The following is a 22600-nucleotide window of genomic DNA, read 5'->3' as shown; positions in this document are numbered from 1 at the left end:
TCTGCATTGACACTCGGTCAGTGTGCCCTGAATGCAGAGTGCACTGTGCATGTGCAGTGACAGAATTGACAGGAGCCTAAGTGAATATCTCCATAATTACATACGCTAAGGATATATTCACTGTACCTACAGATAAGCCTTGTTATAAGCTTAAAGTGGTTGTAAAGGCCCCGCGAATGCGAAAGTTATCCCTGCGGGCCCTATTCTCAGCATCCTCCAACGTTTTTTACCCTCATGCATTCATTCTATGCATGAAGGTAAAAAATCCTTCTGTGTGCAGCAGCCCCCCTCAATACTTCCCTGAGCCCCCTCTTGATCAGTGATGTCCAGAAGAGCCTTGCCTCTCCCGAGACCCGCACTCCTGATTGGCTTTGGACAATGACTCCCACTGCTGTCAATCACAGTTAGTGAGCCGATCAGGAGATGGAGGGGGCGGTGCCGAGCCACGGCTCCGTGTGATTGCACAACGGGCCTGCTTGGGTGCCCCCAGAGCAAGCTGCTTGCTGTGGGGACACGTGACAGGAGGGAGGAGACAGGAGCGCCAGCGTGTGACCCGAGAATAGGAGGATCCGGGCTGCTCTGTGCAAAACCTTTGCACAGAGCAGGTAAGTATAATATGTTTGTTATTTTTAAACAAAAAAAAAGCAAGGCTCTAATATCATCACTTTAACCAATAGGTAGAAGTTTAAAAAAAAACTTTTCACGTTAGAACCACTTAAAGGCATAATGCAATGCATATGTATTTTTATAATTGATGTACTTAAAATACAACACATGTATTTTCACATTCTCTTTAGCGTTTTTTTTTTTTTTTTCACATGCTGTAGCTGTTTTTTTTTATGTAAGCGTTAAGGCTTTACACAATGCAATAATAGAATATAAATAGAGAATATTTTCTTTTCACTACTAAAGCTGTTTTCTGTAGAGCTTTCATGTGTTATTATGGTAAATTATACCTTTTTAGCACATCGTGACTCCTATAAACCAAAGTGTTGCATCCATTAGCTTAGAATGATACTTAATGTCTTATTACTTACCTGACAGAGTGACAATGAGCCATCTAAATGACTATGGATTATATTATGAAAAAGAGCTAAAGTATAACTGAAGGCTAAACTTTTTTTTTTGTTTTGGATAGAGTGGGGAGGGATCAGAACGCCTGGCAGATTTTTATTGCTTTCGGTGTCCCCGTTAGGGAGATTCGCCCTCCCTATTTGTTCTGTTTACCTATATCTCACCAAAGGTGAAGAAAATCCCAAATTTGGGGTTTACATCATAACAGGAATAGAAGGGAAATCTTTCAATAGGGACACTAGTTCTGGTAACCCTTGATACTTTGGGGGGATATTCCGTCATTTGTTTTGGTTACAGGAGGGGAAGAGAAGGAATATCTCCCCATGGGACAAAGATGGCAAAGATATCAAGTCTGAATAAACAACATAATCTCCAAGAAAATTACTGCTTTGAACTGTTTTTTTTTCTTTATCTTTTTATTGACAGATGCACAAAAGATGATAATTACAGGTAGATAATCGGCCATGCTATATCACAGTTATGGTAATAACAGTCAGCGTAAATACCACAATCTAAGCCCTTGTACACGCGGTTGGAGATTACGACAACCAAATCCGTCGGATTTTGTCCGAAACTGTTGTATACACACGGTCGGATGAAGTTGTTGGAAAATCCAATCGTTCAGAACGTGATGACGTTGTTTCGTTACGACGGGACCACGTTCAGGCTAGTAGCCAATAGCTTTGATGTAGGAATTTGATCTGAGCATGCGTGGCACTTTGTCCGATCGGAATTCTCTTCATATGATCGGAGTATGTCCGATCGGAGCATTTTGTCGGAAAATATTTCCGGCAAGTTGGAAAATTTGGTCCGACGGATATTCCGACGGAAAAAGTCCGATGCATACCACACACAGTCGGAATATCTGCCAAAACGCTCCAATAGGACACATTCCGTCGGAATCTCCGATCGTGTGTACAAGGGCTTACAGTATCTGTTTATAGGATTGAAAAAAGCAGTTTTGTGCAATCAATAAAGGTTTCGAAACCTTTGAGAAAGTAGTAACTAGTAAGGATGGACTATATCGTAAACGGTGTTCTGCCATGACAAAGTGCAGCAACTTTTGAGCTTAAAAAAAAAATAATGGGAAAGGGAAAAGAAAAAAAAAATAGAAGAAAAGGATAAATTGGGGGGTAGGGCACAGGATGCGGACAGTGTCCTGCTAGCCACACATCATTCAGGCCATGATAGGCAAAAAATTGGTTTCATGAGTATTGCGAATATTCATTAGAAAAACGGAAGTGATCCTAGTAGAACCATCTGGTTTTGTGTTCCGATTTGTCCCAAAGAGCAGAGGTCAGATGCTTCAGGGGAGGGTAGGAGGGAATTGTTGTTTCCACATGGCTGGAATGAATGCATGCTCTAGTTGCATTAAGTAAATGTTTAAGTAATGATTTATTGTATTTTTCCGGGAGAGAGGGTTCAAGTTGAGAAGAACTGCTGCAGTGTCTCCGTACACTGGGATATCCGTGAATTTGTGGATCAATTTGAGGACTTGGAGCCAGAATGGCTGGATGCTCGGGCATTCCCAAAAGATGTGTAAAAGCGTGCCCCTGTGGGAATCACATCTCCCGCATCGATCGCTCAATTGTGGGAATAGTTTGGCTAGTTCAGATGGGGTTCTATACCACCGTGCCATAATTTTGTAAGTGGTTTCCTGGTACTTCCTACAGATCAATGTTTTATGAGCGGAGAAGGGAATCCTATCTTTTTGTTGTTTTGTAAAAGTGACCTGAAGGTCTTTTGCCCATTTGAAAAGAAAGGGAGGTTTCCGATTGTGCATGGAGATCTAGTGGAGCTTCATAGGAAAGGGACAAGGATTTGCTCATCGGACAGACAGAGCTCCTCAAACGGGCTGAGAGGCCTCTGAAAGAGGTGTGGCTTGGGTAGTGAGTTCAGGGAATGTGATAATTGGTGATCTCACCAGTGGTCTGCTTTGAACTTTGACGATTAACTGCTCCAAAGTGTTTGCAGCTACAAAGGTCAGTGAGGGCTTGTTTTAAAGCCTATTTTCTTTTTATTTAGAACATATAAATATTTGAATGTCAAGTCTAACCTCAGTTATACTTTTAAACACTTCTCCAGGACTTGTTCAGAACAGAGGCTTTCATGTATTTAAGGACTTTCTCCATGCTTGAGAATGGATCTTTTATCATTTCAGCACTGGTGTGGAAGTGCATTTAGCAGGATATTGCTAAACATTCATGCAGCAGTTTGGATGTGTTTTACAAAGTGTACTGGGGCTTGCAATTTCCAAGGACACACACCACCATACTTAATATGCAATTTTAACACCATTGGTCTTTTAAAATGTTTGAACAAAGCCTTGATGCATTAAAAATAATATTTGTCGAGTTGGTGGTGTTACTGGTCAGCCTCCTGTGCTCTGTTGGACCATAAAAATAAATGGCAAAGGTGGAAACCCCCAGACAAAGAATGTTAACTATTGAAGGGCATGGTTGGCGTTCCTTTATATTCACGCTCATTTGCGTCCATTCATTTGCATTCATATGTCACCTATGGAGAATACACTGTAGGTATACAACTGCATTAGCAATCATATTTGGTCTGGCGTATTATTTTTCCAAATTGCTAATTGAACGTGAAGCATTTGAACATTTCAAGATGAAACAACAGCAATTAGAAATGGAAATGAAGATTTCAGAGACGTCGCTTATGCATCTACAGGAAATGATGACAGAACTAAAAAAGAAGTGGGCTGAAATTCTCGGTCACTAGCATCTTTCCGCTTGTGGATACCGTATATACTCGAGTATAGGCCGACCCGAATATAAGCCGAGGCCCCCAATTTACCCCCAAAAAACTGGAAAACTTATTGACTCGTGTATAAGCCGAGGGTGAGACATGGCTGTCCATCCCTGTGTGTGTGTCCGTCCATCCCTGTGTGTCCATCCATCCCTGTGTGTGTGTCCGTCCATCCATCCCTGTGTGTGTATCCATCCATCCATCCATCCATCCCTGTGTGTGTGTGTGTGTGTGTGTATTCATCCATCCATCCATCCCTGTGTGTGTGTGTGTGTGTGTGTGTGTGTATCCATCCATCCATCCATCCCTGTGTGTGTGTGTGTGTATCCATCCATCCATCCATCCCTGTGTGTGTGTGTGTGTGTGTGTGTGTGTCCGTGCAGCCTTGTGTGTGTGTGTGTGTGTGTGTGTGTGTGTGTGTGTGTGTGTGTGTGTGTGTGTCCGTGCAGCCTTGTGTGTGTGTCCAGCCTACCTGTGTCCCAAGCCTCCGTCCCGAGCCGCCGTCGTCCCGAGCCTCCTCCGACCCGTGCCGTGCCTCCTCCGTCCCGTGCCTCCTCCGTCCCGTGCCGTGCCTCCTCCTTCCCGTGCCTCCTCCGTCCCGTGCCGTGCCTCCTCCGTCCCGTGCCTCCTCCGTCCCATGCCGTGCCGATGGATCGCCGCTCTTCTCGGCGGCCATTCTACAATTCAAAATTCCGCCTCCGCCTGTGATAGGCGGAACACTCAATTTCCCAGCAGCCTGTGTTCCGCCTATCACGGACATCCTCTCATACTCGTCCGTAGTATGAGAATGAGCGGATGTCCGTGATAGGTGGAACACTGACTGCTGGGAAATTCAGTGTTCCGCCTATCACAGGCGGAGGCGGAGAAGGAGGCGCGGCTTTTAAATTTTAATGTCCGCCGTCTGTCTGCTCGATACGCTGATCGAGCAGACAGACAGCGGTGACTCGAGTATAAGCTGAGGGGGCACTTTCAGCCTCAAAAAAGAGGCTGAAAATCTCGGCTTATACTCGAGTATATACGGTAGTTTGAAAAGAAACTAATGTTGGATTTTACATCACATTACTACTTCTGGTCCTACTCCTATTTATGGGATTTGTTCTTACAATGTTTCAGATTTGTTATTTGGCAGGATGAAAGGCATGACGCCCAGAACTGTAGCCAATTCCTATATGCTTTCTTCAATTAAATAAATTTACACTTAATGCTGCAAAAAAATAAATACAAAAAAAATAATAATATTTGTCCTTCTATGGGGTTGAATTGCTAAAGACAAAATAAAAAATGTTTACTTAGCTAAGTGAATAGATGTAGCTGTATTCACTTTAATCATTATGTGCAGGCAAAATCCTGTTTTTTTAATTTCCCTTGCACGTGATTTGGTATTCAAAAAGGAACACAACTTCACCGGTACATTCTGTACTCTTGTAGTAAAACACTTTGAGTGGTCATGACATTTCCTATAAACACATTTTTGTTTGATCCATATAAAAAAAAAAACAATATCTGTACCTAACATTCAGAAATATACTGTACATGAAAAACAGTAGAAATATCTTAGTGTAATTACTGGAAATAATATAAATCTTTCAATCTGTACACACCTTTCCATTGGCTTTTTGAGTCTGAAGTTGATCAAATTCAAGTAATTTCTTCCAGTCCTGGCGTTTTATAAAGTAGAAAACCTCCTCATATGTAAGGTCCAGTCGGTAATTAAAATCTCCACACCAAAATACATAATCATGTGAAAAGACATTTCTTCCCTTGAATTAAAAGAAAATAAATAAATAAATGCACTTAGTGTATATTTATGGAAGTTTGCATAGACTAAACACCTCAGGGAGCTGGCTACTGGCTAGGTCATATAAATTACATAGACTAAACACCTCAGGGAGCTGGCTACTGGCTAGGCCATATAAATTGCATAGATTAAACACTTCAGGGAGCTGGTTACTGGCTAGGCCATATAAATTGCATACACTAAACACCTCAGGGAGCTGGTTACTGGCTAGGCCATATAAATTGCATAGACTAAACACCTCAGGGAGCTGGTTACTGGCTAGGCCATATAAATTGCATAGACTAAACACCTCAGGGAGCTGGCTACTGGATAGGCCATATAAATTGCATAGACTAAACACCTCAGGGAGCTGGCTACTGGCTAGGCCATATAAATTATATATGCTGCTTCCTCATTGCCTATTTGAACCCTCAAATCAGCAGCCCATCCTGTTGCAATCACGTGCGTTGCCTTAGACCTTAGTTATAACTTGTGGTTGGTGGGCAAAGCTACATTTTTACACCCCCCCCCCCCCATCCTCTTAAAGTGGTTGTAAACCCTTACAACACACTTTGACCTACAGGTAAGCCTAGATTAAGGCTTACCTGTAGGTCCAAGAAATATCTCCTAAACCTACACAGTTTAGGAGATATTTGCCCGAAGACAGGCACCGCTGTCTACAGCGCATGCGCCGTAGACAGCGGCGCGCAGGCGCACTGAGCGCGGCATTTTCAGCGACGGCGCTGCCGCGCGTGTTGGCTCCCGTGCGCATGCGCGGGAGCGACGTCATCGCGGCTTCGCCGAATGACAGTGGAGGAGCTGTGAGACCCCACCGAGAAGATGAATGCGCCGGACTACAGGGGACAGCGGTAACTTCGCTGGCTCCTGTGTCAGGTAAGTGACACATAATGGACTACTATGCGATGCATAGTAGTCCATTATGCTTTGCCTTTGCAGGGAATGAAAGAGGAAGTAAACTCATCAGGGTTTACTTCCTCTTTAAACTGCAAAGGCAGTGGATGGGGCCAAGATGCTGCTGAATTCAAACAGGCAGTGAAGAGGCATTATAGCTCCTCCCTGCTGCCTGTCAAATGCCCTCTGAAAAGAGATTGACTGCAGAGGGCAGCACCAGTATAAAAGAGTATTTAATTTAGGCAACCACCCCGTGAATGACCCCTAACATGGATAAATATTGCACAAGCACTGCATTGTACTGGCAGCCATCATTGCAATGTTGCACTCACCACAGGGAAGCTTAACTTCTGTGTGATTTCTTTGTAATCATCATTCCGTTCTTTCACCTGGGTCTGCCCAGCAGTAAAGTGACTACAAATAAAGCAAAAACTTGTGCTGTAGAACTGGAAACGTATGGCTACTGCTCCTTTGTTGCCAGTTTTTCCTCCCATGCCAGTCTTAACAGTGTCCACTGCCAAGTCTCTGTAAGAGAAAGAAAGTGTAAACATCCTAAGAAATTATAAGGAAAGTGCACAGTGGAAAATAAAACCTTGTAGGGCAGCCTTTCTTTACCTTTTTACCCCAAAGGGACCCCTTAAAAAAAAAATTCAGGTTTCTGGAAACCCATGTGAAAACAAATTTATTGGTGGTCAGTAGGACAATGCACCTTATATTGGTGGCTAGTGGAAAGTAACCCCCCTCCTTACAGAAAGCTAAAAAAATGATAGGTGTCGTCATGCAGCTGGCTTTGCCAAGTCCTGTTTCCCCTGGAACTGTGCAGCCACCATCAAATGGGAGGTCAATCAGCCACAGCTCAAGGTAGCAGTCTGAACATAACTGTTAGAGCGGTATGGATGTAGAACTGCCTTCCACAATTGATCGTGTAAGCGGAGAGTATTGGCAGTTTAAAAAACTCTTATATGGGCATCTTAGTAGATGCAATATTCTGGGATATGGAAAATGGCAGAAACAAACACATAGTCTCGACAATATCTGACGTGATATATATACAATCATAGCAAAATCCATATACATAAAACTTGTGAATAATGCCACGTACACACGACCGGACTTTCCGGCAGACTAGGTCTGACGGGATCATTCCGTTGACAATCCGATCGTGTGTGGGCTAGTCCAACCGTCTGTTATATAAAAAAAAAATCAGATGGCCCTAGAAATAGAACATGTTTCAAATATACCCGACGGACTAAAAATCGGGAAAACCGTTCGTCTGTGTGCTAATCTGATGGACCAAATACGATGCAAGGGCAGCTATTGGCTACTGGCTATTGAACTTCCTTGTTTAGTCCTGTTTTTGTCATCATGTTCAAAACTAATGGACTTTCGAACGGACTTAGTCCGGACGTGTGTAGCCAAGTCTGTTTGTTCAGAAAGTCCGTCGGACCTCAGCCAAAAGTCCGTCGGGAAGAGCGTCGGACCTAGTCCATCGAAAAGTCCAATAATGTGTACGCGACATTAGAATAATAACTAAAATTACATAGTAATGAAAAAAGTAAAACATTGTGCTCAGGAAGGAAGAAGAAAATCTTCTTAATCCAAAGTGACACCAGTACGTGTTTATAAAATTCATGGGTTGAAAAAAATCCAGCCAATAGAAAAGAAAGCAAAACCTGGTGTGAGGACATTCAATATAGCTCCATACTAGATTGAAATAACCCCTATTTAAATAGATAAGCGACTTATCTAGATAGAGTGGTCACATCTGAGGTATAACATTCTCCAACAGATAGACGCAGAGACATGTCTCCCAATAAACTCAAAAACAAGACGCTCCCATAGTGTAAAACATTTTCACAAAATGTATTTAACATGCAAATAAGAATAAAACACACATTAGGCAAATATTACAATCGCATCAAAACTTGCACTACCATTGTAAACATATTAGCAAATGAATAAATGCCGACTATGAGTTCAGAATAAGAGAAGGGAAAATCTGCCTTTGAAGTCAAAGATACTATAAAATATATAAAAACAACCAGGTTTAGGTGATATTCTTCTTTATAAAGTCAATATGAGGAGCATATTGATAGCCACAGAACTTATTTTATCAGCACTCTCAATACTTCTCTCTTTAGGAGAATTCTGGTTTGAAAAACTTTAAATGAACCACAACTTTCACTACTCTATGTCTTCTATTTGTTCTTTCTATTTTAACCTCGCCTAACCACAACTTCCTTATTATACGCACCCATCCCTTATGATATTTTGTTTTTCAACTGACCATGAGCCATAATGTGATGGGTTATTCCAAAGGTATTAGATACCATCACTATACTTTATTATTACCTTACTTCTGTTATGTTCCATATTGTGCACCCTATTTTAAATCCTAATTACCCAATGTTAATGCCAATGCTTAGTTTAATATCTTAAATGTTATTCATTTCAGCCCACATTGCTTTCTTATATCAATTTGTAATATTTATTATGTCACATGCCTTAACAATATTATTATCTTTGCCAAGCCGGTTCTGAATGTCACATTTTTACACACCCTTTTAGCCGCCCACTAGTTGTCACACAGTATGTCGCTGTGCCTCATAAAATAATAAAAACTATAAACCTATTGCCTAGGTGTTTAGAGTATAGATCATAAATTGCTGTCAGCTAATGAGTCACAGTCAAATAAAAGAGGCAGACATCCCCATTAGGTATAGAAAAACAACACTCAAAAATAATAATAAAATTAATAATACAAAAAAAAAAAGGGTAGAAATTTGGGTTAGCAAAATTAAAGGCAGACAAGAGTCACATGTAGGAGATCAGCGAAGTGGCTATTCAAGTACAGCTGGCCTTCAGATGCCTGGCTTATCCTTAAAAAAAAAAAAAAAAAAAAAAAAAAAATGGTATTGTGTTTGCTATTAAATGACTCATCTATTAATTTTTAACAAAAATAAACAAACGCCTAAAGAATACTAAGCAAGGAAACAGAATGCAGGACAATGTCGAAAGGAATAGTATGGCTAAAGCTATTTTGCTGTACTCCTGTAGGCCACAGGAGTGCAGTTTGTTCTGCACTTCAGTGACCCATTTTCACCTGACAGCGGGCTAAATCCAGGATCCACCCAGATGCCTGGATCTGCACCTGGCTCAGCCTCTATGTATGCCTCTGGAAGCTTGAACCAGTCTCTCTCGCCCCCACCACAGCCCAGCACTCCAGTGATCACTGGAGGGACAGAGCAGAGAGCCAGTGACTGACAGTCCCAGCTCTCTGCTCAGGGTGGAAGGGAGAACCGAGTGATCAGCTGTCTCTGATCGCTCAGTTCTCAGTCTTAAAAGCAATGGGGGACAGATGCTGCATCCACCTAGGTGAGTATAAGAAATGTTTTTTTTTTTAAACCCGAACGTCTCTTTTAACTGCTTGCCAATCACCCGCTGCAGTTGTACTGTGGCAGAATGGCACGGCTGGGCGAAACAACGTTACATTGCTTCAATTTGCCTTTTGGCTACTAGGGGTGCAAGCGCGCCGCCGGAGCTGATGCGAGTGCCCGGTGGGTGTGATGACCGTGCGAAAGAGCGAGAACCGGGATCTGTGTGTGTAAACAGGCAGATCCCGGTTCTTTCAGGGGAAGGAGGAGACTGACTGTGTGTTCATATTATGTATGGACACCATTCTCTCTCTCCTCCTAGACAGTCCCATTCCCCCTACACTTAGAAACTTACCTAGGGAACACAGTTAACCCCTTGATCGCTACATAGTGTTAACCCCTTCCCTGCCAGTGACATTTACACAGTAATCAGTGCATTTTTATAGCACTGATCAGTGTATAATTGTCAATGGTTTTAAAAATGTGTCAAAAATGTCCGATGTGTCTGCCATAATGTTGCAGTCCCGATAAAAATCACAGATCTCCGCCATTGCTAGTAAAAAAAATTATAATAATAAAAATGCCACAAATCTATCCCCTATTTTGTAGACGCTATAACTTTTGCACAAAACAATCAATATACGCTTATTGTATTTTTTTTTTAACAAAAATATGTAGAAGAATACATATCGGCCTAAATTGAGGAAAAAATGAGTTTTCTTTGATAAAAAATGTGGGATATTTATTATAGCAAAAAGTAAAAGACAGTGTTTTTTCAAAATTATCGCTCTTCTTTTGTTTATAGCGCAAAAAATAAAAACCGCAGAGGAGATCAAATACCACCAAAAGAAATCTCTATTTGTGGGGAAAAAAGGACGTCAATTTTGTTTGGGTACAGCGTCGCACGACTACGCAATTGTCAGTTAAATTAACGCAGTGCTGTATCGCAAACAAATGGCCTAGTCATTAAGGGGGTAAATCCTTCCAGGGCTGAAGTGGTTTAAGTGGTCATAAACCCTTGCATAATCCCAGTGAAGTTATTGGCATCAGGTGATACACAGAGATAAAACAAAGCCACCTACATAAGTTGTACCTGTTTATCTGCAGCATTCTCTTCTCTACAGCTGTTCAAAGTCATGAATTTATAAAGCTTGTCTGAGTTGATAGAAAAAAGGGCGGAGAGCTGAAGTTACACTTTGTAGAGGTCCGTGAGGAGAATTTTGAGAGATGATTGGCGTGAAAGGACACAACCCCCTTCACACAGCACACAGAAACAGAGCTGAAGCTGTCAATCAGGGCTTAAGCTGAGTTCACACTGGCATTATAAGCAGGCATTTGATCGGTGTTAAAAAGGCCCCTCAAACGCCTAATGCTTGTAAAACGCCTGCCCATACTAAAGCTCCTTGACACCTGTCTGATGCCCATACTAACGCCATACATATCCTATAGGAGTGTTTATCATAAAATTATATGCTTTGTTCATATTTCATATCTGAGGTTTACAACCACTTTAAGTGAGGCCATGTTTTTACTTAAATCATCCAATCACGTAGATGAGAATCTTTACATTTTTAATTCTGCAGCACATGATTGGGTATACTATAAAGTTAAATTGCCCAGAAAGTAGAAATGTACATATTTATTTGTATTACTTTGCTTATCAATAATGGATACTTCTTCCATCTCTTTTCTCCCCTCTCAACAATTTCCATCCCAAAACTAATCTCTTTTCTCCTTTTCTCTTTTAGTCTCTCTATCTCCCATTTTAACCCTCCCCCCAAAAAAAAAAGAAAAAAAGAAAAACATAGGTATGTACTGACCCTAACTGACCACTGCGCAATACTCTTCCCCTATATATAGATACTAAAATTCTCCAAGGGTATCGGGGCTAATACCTATAGTACTTTGGGTGCTGGGGGAACCCGAGGTATTGAAAATTAATTTTTACACATCCTGGGTATTCGGGTTCTTGCCTTGTTCACAATGGTGCACATGTATTATTTTCCTCTGAATCTTTACCGTTGGCACAGATACCCATGCTTCGTGATCACATGTTTGTAATTGCTTATATTTCATTTTGTGTGAAGTTACCTATGCATTGTATGTCGCATACCATTAAATAAAATATCAAAAAAAAATAAAAAATAAACAGAAGATAAAGCAGGGAACACAGAAAAATAATAATTATTATATATTTTACAGCAAGCTAGCAAAAAATGAAAAGATGTGCGATACTGGTACTAGGATGGACACATACCTGATAAATGGCATATGATACGGCCTTACAAATATAAAGAGGCAGACTCCGACAAGCTGTCCAAAGGTCAACAGTATGTATCGATTTGTTCGGGATATAGCCTTCTGGATTTGTTCAGCCCACATTTTTCTATTTGTTGTACTGTAAAAAAAAGAATTTATTATGTTTGTTTAATGTTTGGGCAAAACAATCAAGAACTTGTATGATTTTTTTTTTTTTTAATGGTCAATCTGATAGAGCATTTAAATATGCATGAGTCATAACTTTAAAAAGAGTAATGCCCCGTGCACACGGTCAGACATTCCGACAACAAAATCCGTCAGATTTTTTCCAACGGATTTTGTCCTAAACAGGTGTTGCATACACACGGTCGGACAAAGTTGTCGGAAAATTCGATTGTTCGGAACGTGATGACGTTCGTTCGTTACGACGGGATTTCGTTGAGGCTAGTAGCCAATAGCTTTGGTCTCGTAATTTGATCTGAGCATGCGTGGCACCTTGTCCGATCGTAATTCTCTACAAACAATCGGAAAAGTCAGATCGGAAAATTTGAGATCCTGCTCCCAAATTTTTTCCGTCGGAAAAAGTCCAATAGAGCCCTCACACACGATCGGATATTCCGACAATATAATCCAATCGGACCTTTTCCGTCAGAATTTCCGACCGTGTGTACAAGGCATTACTCCACTTTTGTTGAGAAAAAATACAATTCACCCTGGATGATGTGTACATTGCAAGGATTTTACCAAATTTTGTAGCAGAAGCTTAACATTTCTACTCTGAAGAAAATGCAGTTTGTTCCATCCAGTCCTTTCCAGAATGATCCCTGAATTGGAGGTCCTGGCTCATTATAGTCAACTTTGTGTTTACTAACTACTAAATGCACAGGTGAAATCCATGAACATTGGGTGCATTGAGAATGGTTCTCAGGGATGAAGGGCAACAGGCTGTTTGGCCCCTCTAGAGCCCAGGATGGTTATATGTGCACCAGGAATTCTGAGGATGGAGTTCCCCGTGGCATCATTGTCAACATTTGCACTTAGGCCAGCCATACACGGGTTGAATTCCGAAAAAATCGTTTTTTTTTTTTAGAAAAGCTTATCTAAGAATTTTCGTTCAACTTTCGCACCAAATTTCGCACCATTAGTGTGCAGCAGCAACAGCTGATTTCCATGTGACCATCAAATTTGAGTGATCGGGCATGTTGGAAATGTTCTGAAAAACAAACACATTTCTAATCAATGTTGAAGATGTCTTAAGGAGAGAGGTACAATGGCACATATTTTGTATGGTTGTCCAATGGTGAAGGATTTTTGGCTTAAGATATTTGGTATTTACCAGATAATATCAAAATTTGAAATACAATCAAATATCAGCATTTCAATATTATCCTAATATTCCAGGATCAATGAAAGCTATCAAGGCAGATATCTTACACCATAAGATAATAGCGGCTTGGACAATAATAGCTCGAAACTGGTTAAAAGCAAAGAGCCCTACAATAGTGGCCTGGCCATTTTGTAGATAGGCAACTCCTATCCTCATACTGATTAGTGGTTTCAAATTAATAACTACTGCAGCAGGGAACAGACACAAAAGATACACTCTGCATCTTTCCAAATAACTGTTCTTCTTTATTATGATGCAATTGAAGGGTTTTATTCACATGATTATGTAGGTATCACATTAATATTACAATTACGTTTATGGTAGCAAGGGGGCGTAACATAGGTCGACTAATTCTAATCAGAACTTGAGGACAGTGAGGGCAGTGTGCAATACATACAAAATAGAATACAATTATATACAGAACTTACAAATTTCCTTTACAATAGTAGAATGGGTTTGTGAGATGAGCGAAATGCAATCCATGGAGGAAATGATTATGTTTCAGGAGAATTTAAGTAATCAAACTCAAAAAATATGGTAACAATGGGAAGAGTTTCGGACCGTGGCAATTTTTATACAATATCCATGAAACATGACCGATACCCCCTTTCTTTTTTTTTTCTTTTCCGGGTATTGTTGTAGTTATGTTCTATATTTTGTGTTGTGTTGTGTTTGTGTGTTCTATATTTTATGTTTCTATATATTGCATTGGTATAGGTATCATATATAAATGATGTAATATGAATGAATGGTACACCATCGGATCACATCCGATTTTTGAAAGAAAATTTGTTCGGAATTCGAACCATGTATGGCCTGCAGTCCATCAAATTTAACGATTTGTAAAAGTAACAAGGATAACCTTTAAGTCTTTTATTTTACTTAACTACTATCGATAAGACTGACCTGGCACTAACAATGTTTCCTGCATTCAGTTCAACCATTTCTTCAAATCCCACTGCAAAGATGTCTGGAGGGTTCTTTTCACCATCTACAAATAGGAGAAAAACACACACACATACAATTCATTACCTAATAGAATGTATTTCATATACCAGCTTAAACAGACAGTAATCATCAACAATTGAAGCATACAAATAACATGGGAAATTCTGTAAAATGTTTAAAGTTGCATTTCGACTGTTTTGTATATCTTGATACCTATCATGTCTACAAAGGCAATATTTCAAAGGCACTCATCCCCTAAAAGAACTATACTGCATAATATTTGCTCTATGCTGTGTTTTGTACTGAACAGCAGCTGGAAAAGGACAACTGGTTTATCTGGGATTGTGCCACCCCACGCTGGTGGGCTTAGCTGAGCTCAAGGATTATGCTCAGAGAAGAGTCTATTATTCATCCTAAAGGAATCAGACATTTGCAAATACCAAGAGATTTCACTTTAGCGCTTTAGCTCACCCCCTATTTAAATTGGTTGTAAAGCCTAAACATTTTCTTAAAAATGTTTAGGCGTCAACCTCCCCCCTCAACCCCCCAGGAGCCATTGGCTCCCAGTGCTGTCAATCAAAGCCAGTGACGAGGGAGTGGGGGGCAGGGCAGAGTGCCGCTGTCTGCGTCAATAGATGCAGCTTACCACGGGGTGCACTGGACAAAGGGGAGGGGCCAGGAACGTCCGCGGGGACCCAAAAAGAGGAGGTTTGCGGCAGATAAGTATACACGTTTGTTATTATAAAAAAAAAAAATACCTTTCTCACTCACTTTAACCACTTCCCGACCAGCGCACGACGATGTACGTCGACAGAATGGCACATGCAGGCATATTGGCGTACAGGTACGTCCAATATTCAATGCCGCCCTGCCATCGGGAGCGTGCCTCCGGCGGCGCGCTCCCACGCTGGTCGGGACCCCCGTGAGTCCGGTCGCGGGACCCGCGGACTCGATCGCCGCGGGCATCCCCGCGATCGTCTCACGGAGCGGCCGAATGGAGGAAATGCTGTGTAAATAACATTTCTCCATTCTGCCTAGCAACTAGTGACGCTGATCTCTGCTCCATGTGATTGGAGCAGAGATCAGTGTTCACTAAATGAAAGCCCAACCCCCCCCACAGTTAGTAACACACCCCTAGGAACACTTAACCCCTACACGGCCACCCACTGGTTAACCCTTTCACTGCCAGTGTCATTTACACAGGAATCACTGCATTTATATAGCAGTGACTACTGTATAAATGACAATGGTCCCAAAAATGTGTCAAAAATGTCCGATGGGTCCCCCACAATGTCGCAGTCACAATAAAAATCGCTGATCGCCGCCATTACTAGTAAAAAAAAAATAATAAAAAATTATTAATAAAAATGCTATAAAACTATCCCTATTTTGTAAACGCTATAACTTTTGCGCAAACCAATCAATAGTCGCTTATTGCGATTTTTTTTACCAAAAATATGTAGAAGAATACGTATCGGCCTAAACTGAGGGAAAAAAATGTTTTTTTTATATATTTTTGGGGGATATTTATTATAACAAAAAGTAAAAAATAATGCGTTTTTTTCAAAATTGTCGCTCTATTTTTGGTTATAGCGCAAGAAATAAAAACCGCAGGGGTGATCAAATACCACCAAAAGAAAGCTCTATTTGTGGGAAAAAAAGGACGTCAATTTTGTTTGGGAGCCACATCGCACGACCGCGCAATTGTCAGTTAAAGCGACGCAGTGCCGAATCGCAAAAAGGGGTCTGGTCTTTGACCAGCAAATTGGTCCGGTCTGCAAGTGGTTAAAGACTTTTTCTTAAATGGTCTCTAAACAGCCCTTAAATATAATCAAATCAATCCACTTAAAAGAGAAGTATGGGTTGTTTTTTTCCCCCAAATTCATACTTACCTAGGTGGATACAGTATTGGTCAGATGCTGCATCTGTCCCCCGGCGCCTCTAACACTGAGAACTGAGCGACTGAATACCGCTGAACACGCGGTTCTCACAGCTCCGTGAGAAGAGAGCTGGTGACTGTCAGTCACAGCCCTCTGCTCTGCCCCCTCCTCGCTTCCTGGAGCGCTGGCTGTGGAGGGAGCGGGAGCGACCGGCTCAGGCTCTCAGCGGCTCGCTGAGAGCCTGAGCTGGGTGTCGGTTCACGGATCTGGGCGGATCCCGACTCCACGGACGTGATGATGAGGTGACTGGACCAACTCTGTGACGTCAGCAGAGTGGTCTTCATCCCGCTCTCTGCTGCAAAGCAAACTGCACTACGGTGATCCATAGAAGTACAGCCAAACAAGCTTTGGCTGTTTGTCCTTTGAATAAACTTCTAAACTAAAGAAATATGCTAATAAAGGCCATTTATCCTTACCTTTGCCACCACATGTTTGTGGATCCATCGCTTACTTGCAAAGAAAAACATTTACATGTCATAGGATGTCTGCGCTCCTTATGCTGTGATTCCACTCGCCAGCCAGAAACTACTGCTATCCTTTGGCTGGCAATTGGAAGCACCAATGGGAACTCTTGCTCAAGTGGCAATTGTCTTAGAGGGGATTTCCCCTTATTTAGAATAATTTTTAAATTGTTCCTTTTGTGTCCAAGGGACAGGAAGTGAAGGTAATTCTTTCCAATGGAACACCAGCTATCAAAAAATAAAATAAAATAAAATCAGACAGGGGTTTGACCCATTCCCATTCCATCCAAAACGTAGTTAAGTTTTAGCTTAGGACATACTGTAATGCACTAAGAAAGTCATCGTTTATGGATGTTCACTGGTCGTTCTGGCCACACAGGAGGTACTGTATGTTCTCTTTTGAGACTGATAAAAGATGAGGTGAAAGAATAGAGGGAGACATAAAATTAGATAAATATGCTATATATTGTGTACTAGTGCAGACTTACACTGGAAATCAGGAAGTCCAGAAAGCTTAGGGGCATCAAGTAGCCAGTCCGTTAGCTCACTTGTGCCAATGATGTTGCTACGGAACTGCTTCCCACCATTTACATTCCAAGTACCCATGGCCACATGAGTCTTTTTATAATTTGTAAACTCAAATTGCCGTTCTGACATTGCTTTTACCACACTGGGGTTTACTGTAATACAAACAAATAAAATATTTTAATTATTGATTAGGTCACATTTCAATTATGGCTTGTGTAACTTCTTAAAATGGCATCTGTACTTGTACGTGTTTAGTGAAAGGGACACTATGACAAATTAAGTGAATCTAGATCCAACAACAGTTGCTTTTCCTTAGATACAGTATATCGAGTACAGTCCCTTTCACATGGGACAGATCCAGCTTTTCTCAGCAGGGGATACATCCATTCAAGTCCATTTACATCCGACTGCCCATAGAGGAGAATGGAGGGTCTAATCGGTCTGCCTGAAAAAAGGACAGGTGGACTCGATCAGACCTCTCATGTGAAAAGGGCCTAATGCCGCGTACACACAGTCGGACTTTCTGATGGGAAATGATCGATATGAGCTTGTTGTCAGAAAGTCCGACCGTGTTTATGCTCCATTGAACACTTGCTGTCGGAATTTCTGGCCACAAATGTTTGACAGCAGGTTCTCAAATTCAAATTTCTGGAGTCATGTTACTGGTTGAATCACCAGGTGGAAATAAAAGAAAAAAACCTCAAATAGAAAATGATTGTAGCCACCACTTTCAAGTACTGTAAGCACCAGTGTTGGAACATGACTGCAGAACAACTCATACTCTTCATTTTCAGTGTGTGTGTGTGTGTGTGTGTTGGGGGGGGGTTCTGTAGTCCACAGAGGTAGCTGCAAATATTACTAATGCTGCAGCAGAGACAGTGTACAAGAAGTTACAGGCTAACAATATTTCACATCACACCCCCACCTCTCTGCCTCAACCAATCAGAGGAAGCTTTGTATTCATTCATAGATTTTGTTTCAAGAGTGGGACAAGAAGTTATTTTCCAACTGCCAGAACACAGCACTGTTTACTGTATATAGCTGAGGTTACATACAAGTAATGCAGTGCACCCAGCAATAAATCATTTGCTTGGGCAAGGTTGGCCTGAAAAAACAATTTGAAGGGACATTAAATGTTGAGTTAGGCCGCGTACACACGCGCGGACTGTTCGCCCAACCTTGTCCGCTGAACAGTGTTTGGGCGGACAGTCCGCTCGTGTGTGGGGCTTCAGCGGACAGTTTCAGCGGACAGTTGGCCGAACAAGGTCTTACGAAAATTCCGAAAAACTGTCCGCTGAAACAAGGTTTCAGCGGACTGCTCGCTCGTGTGTAGGCTTGTTCGGCCAACTAAGTCTCGCGCATGCTCAGAAAGGATTTCCACGTCGGAAGGTTGCATTGCAGTGTATAGGACGTCGTATTTTTCGTCCCGTCGTACGTGCCGTTCACGTCATCGCGCACGGTTTCAGCAAACTGTTCGTCCGTCGTGTGTGGCCATGTCCGTCCATGCTAAGTTTGAGCGGACTGTTCGCTCAAACTGTTGGACGGACAAAGTTGGGCCAACAGTCCGCGCGTGTGTACGCGGCCTTATGCTTTAATAATGACTGATAACAAAATCCATCTTATACAACTTAAAGGAGTTGTAAAGTCAAAAGGTTTTTTATCCAAGATCAAAAACCTTTGTGTGTAGCAGCCTCCCCAGCACCCCCTAATACTTATCCTGAGCTCCTTCTCTATCCAGTGATGTCCACGATTCCCTTGGCCATCCGGGACTCTCCTCCTGATTGGTTGGGGCACAGCCGTGGCTCCCGCAGCTGTCAATCAAAGTCAGTTAGCAAATCAGGGGAAAGTCGAGGCGGGGCCGGGTCAGGGCTCTGTGTCTAAATGGATACACGGAGCTCTGACTCGGCTCGGGTGCCCCCACAGCAGGCTTCTGGTCTACAGGGGCACTCGGAGGGAGGGGCCAGGAGCACCAAAGAGTAACCAGAGAAGAGGAAGATCCGGGCTACTACAAAACCACTACAGAGAGCACAAGTATAACATGTTTATTTATTTATTTATTTTTTAAGCAAGACTTTACAATCACTTTTAGTAAATTTATTATCTGTTTTGATCAGCTTCTTAAAAAACCTTCTCTTCAAAGCTAATGCTATTGGTGAGAAGGATGGATTTTAAAACGTAAACATTATTTTTTAGTAATCAAGAACATTCACATTGCCTATATAAATCATGCACCCAGCAAGTTCACTGCATTTATTGGACTGATTATTGGTTTACATGAAATATTACACTCAGAATGTTAGATATACATTACCAAGAAGAGCAGCACTGTCCATTAACATCCGTCCTTTGTCTGCATATTCATCATTGTAGAAATCCCCCATGAGCAGCAAATCAATAGCATCCTGCTTTGCACCATCAAAGAAGTTTGTCTGAATAGTCCTGGACACAGTGCGGGCCCCATCTTTAAGTTTTCCAACCTTTATAAAATTAGATTGACAGAAATAAGCATTACACGTAATGCTTTCCCCCAAATGTAACAACAGGGCACAGTAATATTACACCACCACCGCTTTACATTTTCACACTACCAATGAGTTACATATTGCCTTTCTTGAGTGAATCCATTTGAGGTACTATGGATCTTGCTTAGACAGATAATACTGCTAGGTTACATATGATATTGTTAATGCTATAATAAATGCTAATGCATTATATGAGATACAATCAAGTGCATCAATATCGGTATGGTATGTGATCCTAGATGAATTAACCTCTTTTAATATTCTAAAGAAGAAAACCTTTGGTATAAGAAAGGACTGATTTCTGAAAAACCAAATTTTACCACAAAAAAATTATTGACTCGAGTATAAGCCTAGGGTGGGAAATGCAGCAGCTACTGGTAAACAATGCCCATCTGCAGCCTCACTGTGCCCATTTGCAGCCTCACCGTGCCCACCTGTATGATCAGTGCACATCTGCAGCCTCATTGTGCCCAGCTGCAGCCTCACTGTGCCCATCTGCAGCCTCACTTTGCCCACCTGTACCTTTGATTACAGACAGCAGGTGTCATGCAACTGCAGTCTTAACTGTTCAGCGGCCGTCCACTGTAACAAAGCCCCGACTCCTCCTCATCCTTGATAGACGGAACACCGATTCAGTTTCCCAGCATTGTATCTGTGTTCGGTGTTCCATCTATCACGGATGAGGAGGAAGTGGGGCTTTGTTACAGTGGACGGCCGCCGAACAGTTAAGAATGCATGACACAGCAGGAGACCCTCACTCGAGTATAAGCCAAGAGGGGCTTTCTCAGCATAAAAAAAGTGCTGAAAAAGTCGACTTATACTCGAGTATATACGGTACCCATTTCAAAACAAAACAAAACTTTTTCCTGCTTTAAGAACCCTTTCCCACCTTTGCAATTTGTATTTTAGTATTTTTTTATTTTCCTTGATGAGTTTTCCTTTTAAAATTGTGCATTGTATATGGACGTGGACATACTTCTAGACTGTGACTGCTTCCTATCTCTCCCGTCAAGTTACAGGAATCAGATATAGCCTGCTGAAGCATGCAGTCACTTCTACATTCGAAAGTGATTACTTTTCTTTTAAATAGGCTAGATATGCCCTGGAAGGATGCTATTTAGTTTCTGAAATGTATTCTATAGTTCCAAGTTTTATCCTGCATACCTTAGCTTTGCCCTCCAGGGCTCTGCTTCCTGTGAAAATCATGCTCAGGTTATGACCATTGACAGACCACATAGATTTGTAAGACTCTTCAAAGCGCTCCATCACAGACTTCATATCGTCTAAACCAAGACTCTCAAGTTGGGTCCGCAGCACCTACAAAAAGTAACGGATCATCAAAATCTTTTTCTGTTTAAACAACTTGATGCACCCCTGCTAAGCAGTGTGGCTTGATCTACTGTATCCTGTAATGACATGGGGATGGTGGATCAAACCCCATACTGCAGAGGGGGACCAAGCATCCCACACCCCTTAAGTGTCAGATCCTGAAGATTATTCAAAATGCTTTAATTCTTTAAAAGAGCAAAGATCGGAGGTGTAAGCAGTAGGACAGGTGAGTATTAAAGTGTTACTAAACACACAACAGTAAAATCAGTCTGTATATGCAATAAAGCATGCTTGTTATACTCGCTGTAGAATCTGTGGAATCTAAAGAATTAATCCTCTGCATTGTGTAAAAAGGCTGTTGATCCTGCCTTATCTGTCCCTCCCCTTCTTCCACTGTACCCAAATCATCTCCTGATGGAACAGAGCCTTGGGGGCACTCTGCACATGCTTAGTTTTGTGCGTATTGCAAGAGAGTTTTTTTTTTTGTCAGGGAAGATTGCATGTGATTAGTACAGGGCCAATCAGCACTGTTCAGACAGAGGGTCAGGGGTCCTGCAGCCTTATAGGACATTCAGAGTAGAATGAAAATGTCTACTACAAGCAGACGCTGATAGAAGTCAAAAGACTGCTCTAACTGCTGATGCAAAAAAAGGTATTTCACTGTTTATATTTACTAAAATAATTGCATTTCCATGTTCTATGTGATATGGGAGATATAGTAAATACAGGTCCTGGGTTTAGTAACATTAAGTCTTTTCTTTGCAGGTAAACCTTTTTTTGCAGACTTTCACTTTATTCTAGTGATATAATAGCTTTAAAGTGTTTGTGAAGCCAATATTTTTTTTCTCTAGTATAGAAAATACGTAGTTCAGCGCTCAGCTGACTGCCTGCTGGTCTCCTCTCCCGATGCAACAGCTGCAGGGGGAGGTGCTGGGAAACCCCTGCCAACATCACATGAGACCAGAAGAGAAGAGAAGGAGACTGGCGGGCAGTCACGTGAACGCTGAATTGAGCTCTGAAGTAAGCTATTATACTGCATTATTTTAGAAATGACATGCACTGGGTAGCTTACTTATATATATATATATATATATATATATCAGAGGTATCTACAGAAGGAAAACTGACAGGCAGAGAGGGGAGGAGGACAGAGGAGTACATAGGAAAACAGGAGGGCTGCAGCTGATGGAGGCACGTACTCTTACCATGGTGTCAGTGCTCAGCAGCCATGATTATCATGGTCAGTTTACAGGGGGGGGGTATAGCCAGGCAGGATCAGCCAGGTATTATAGGTGATACAGGGGGCCAAATGACACAGCACAA

The 22600-nt window shown here is 41.7% G+C and overlaps 1 protein-coding gene across 1 annotated transcript in view; it reads right to left on the bottom strand.

The window, feature by feature from the left end:
• The window catches only part of SYNJ2 (synaptojanin 2), a 203928-nt gene that overhangs the window by 46452 nt on the left and 134876 nt on the right, over window positions 1-22600 (bottom strand). Inside the window, exons 10-16 of the mRNA XM_077486270.1 lie at window positions 21113-21265; window positions 19738-19903; window positions 17387-17578; window positions 14456-14540; window positions 12161-12301; window positions 6862-7054; window positions 5442-5600 (exon numbers count right to left, since the gene is read on the bottom strand). Of these exons, the coding sequence (XP_077342396.1) occupies window positions 5442-5600; window positions 6862-7054; window positions 12161-12301; window positions 14456-14540; window positions 17387-17578; window positions 19738-19903; window positions 21113-21265 (1089 nt within the window). The remainder of the gene's footprint in view (window positions 1-5441; window positions 5601-6861; window positions 7055-12160; window positions 12302-14455; window positions 14541-17386; window positions 17579-19737; window positions 19904-21112; window positions 21266-22600) is intronic.

The sequence above is a fragment of the Lithobates pipiens genome, unplaced genomic scaffold (assembly GCF_037356315.1).
Source record: "Lithobates pipiens isolate NorthernLeopardFrog02 unplaced genomic scaffold, aLitPip1_a1.2 Scaffold_18, whole genome shotgun sequence".
In the NCBI taxonomy this organism is placed as follows: domain Eukaryota; kingdom Metazoa; phylum Chordata; class Amphibia; order Anura; family Ranidae; genus Lithobates; species Lithobates pipiens.
Note: the sequence above shows the minus strand (reverse complement) of the source record. Positions and strands in the feature narration are given on the sequence as shown.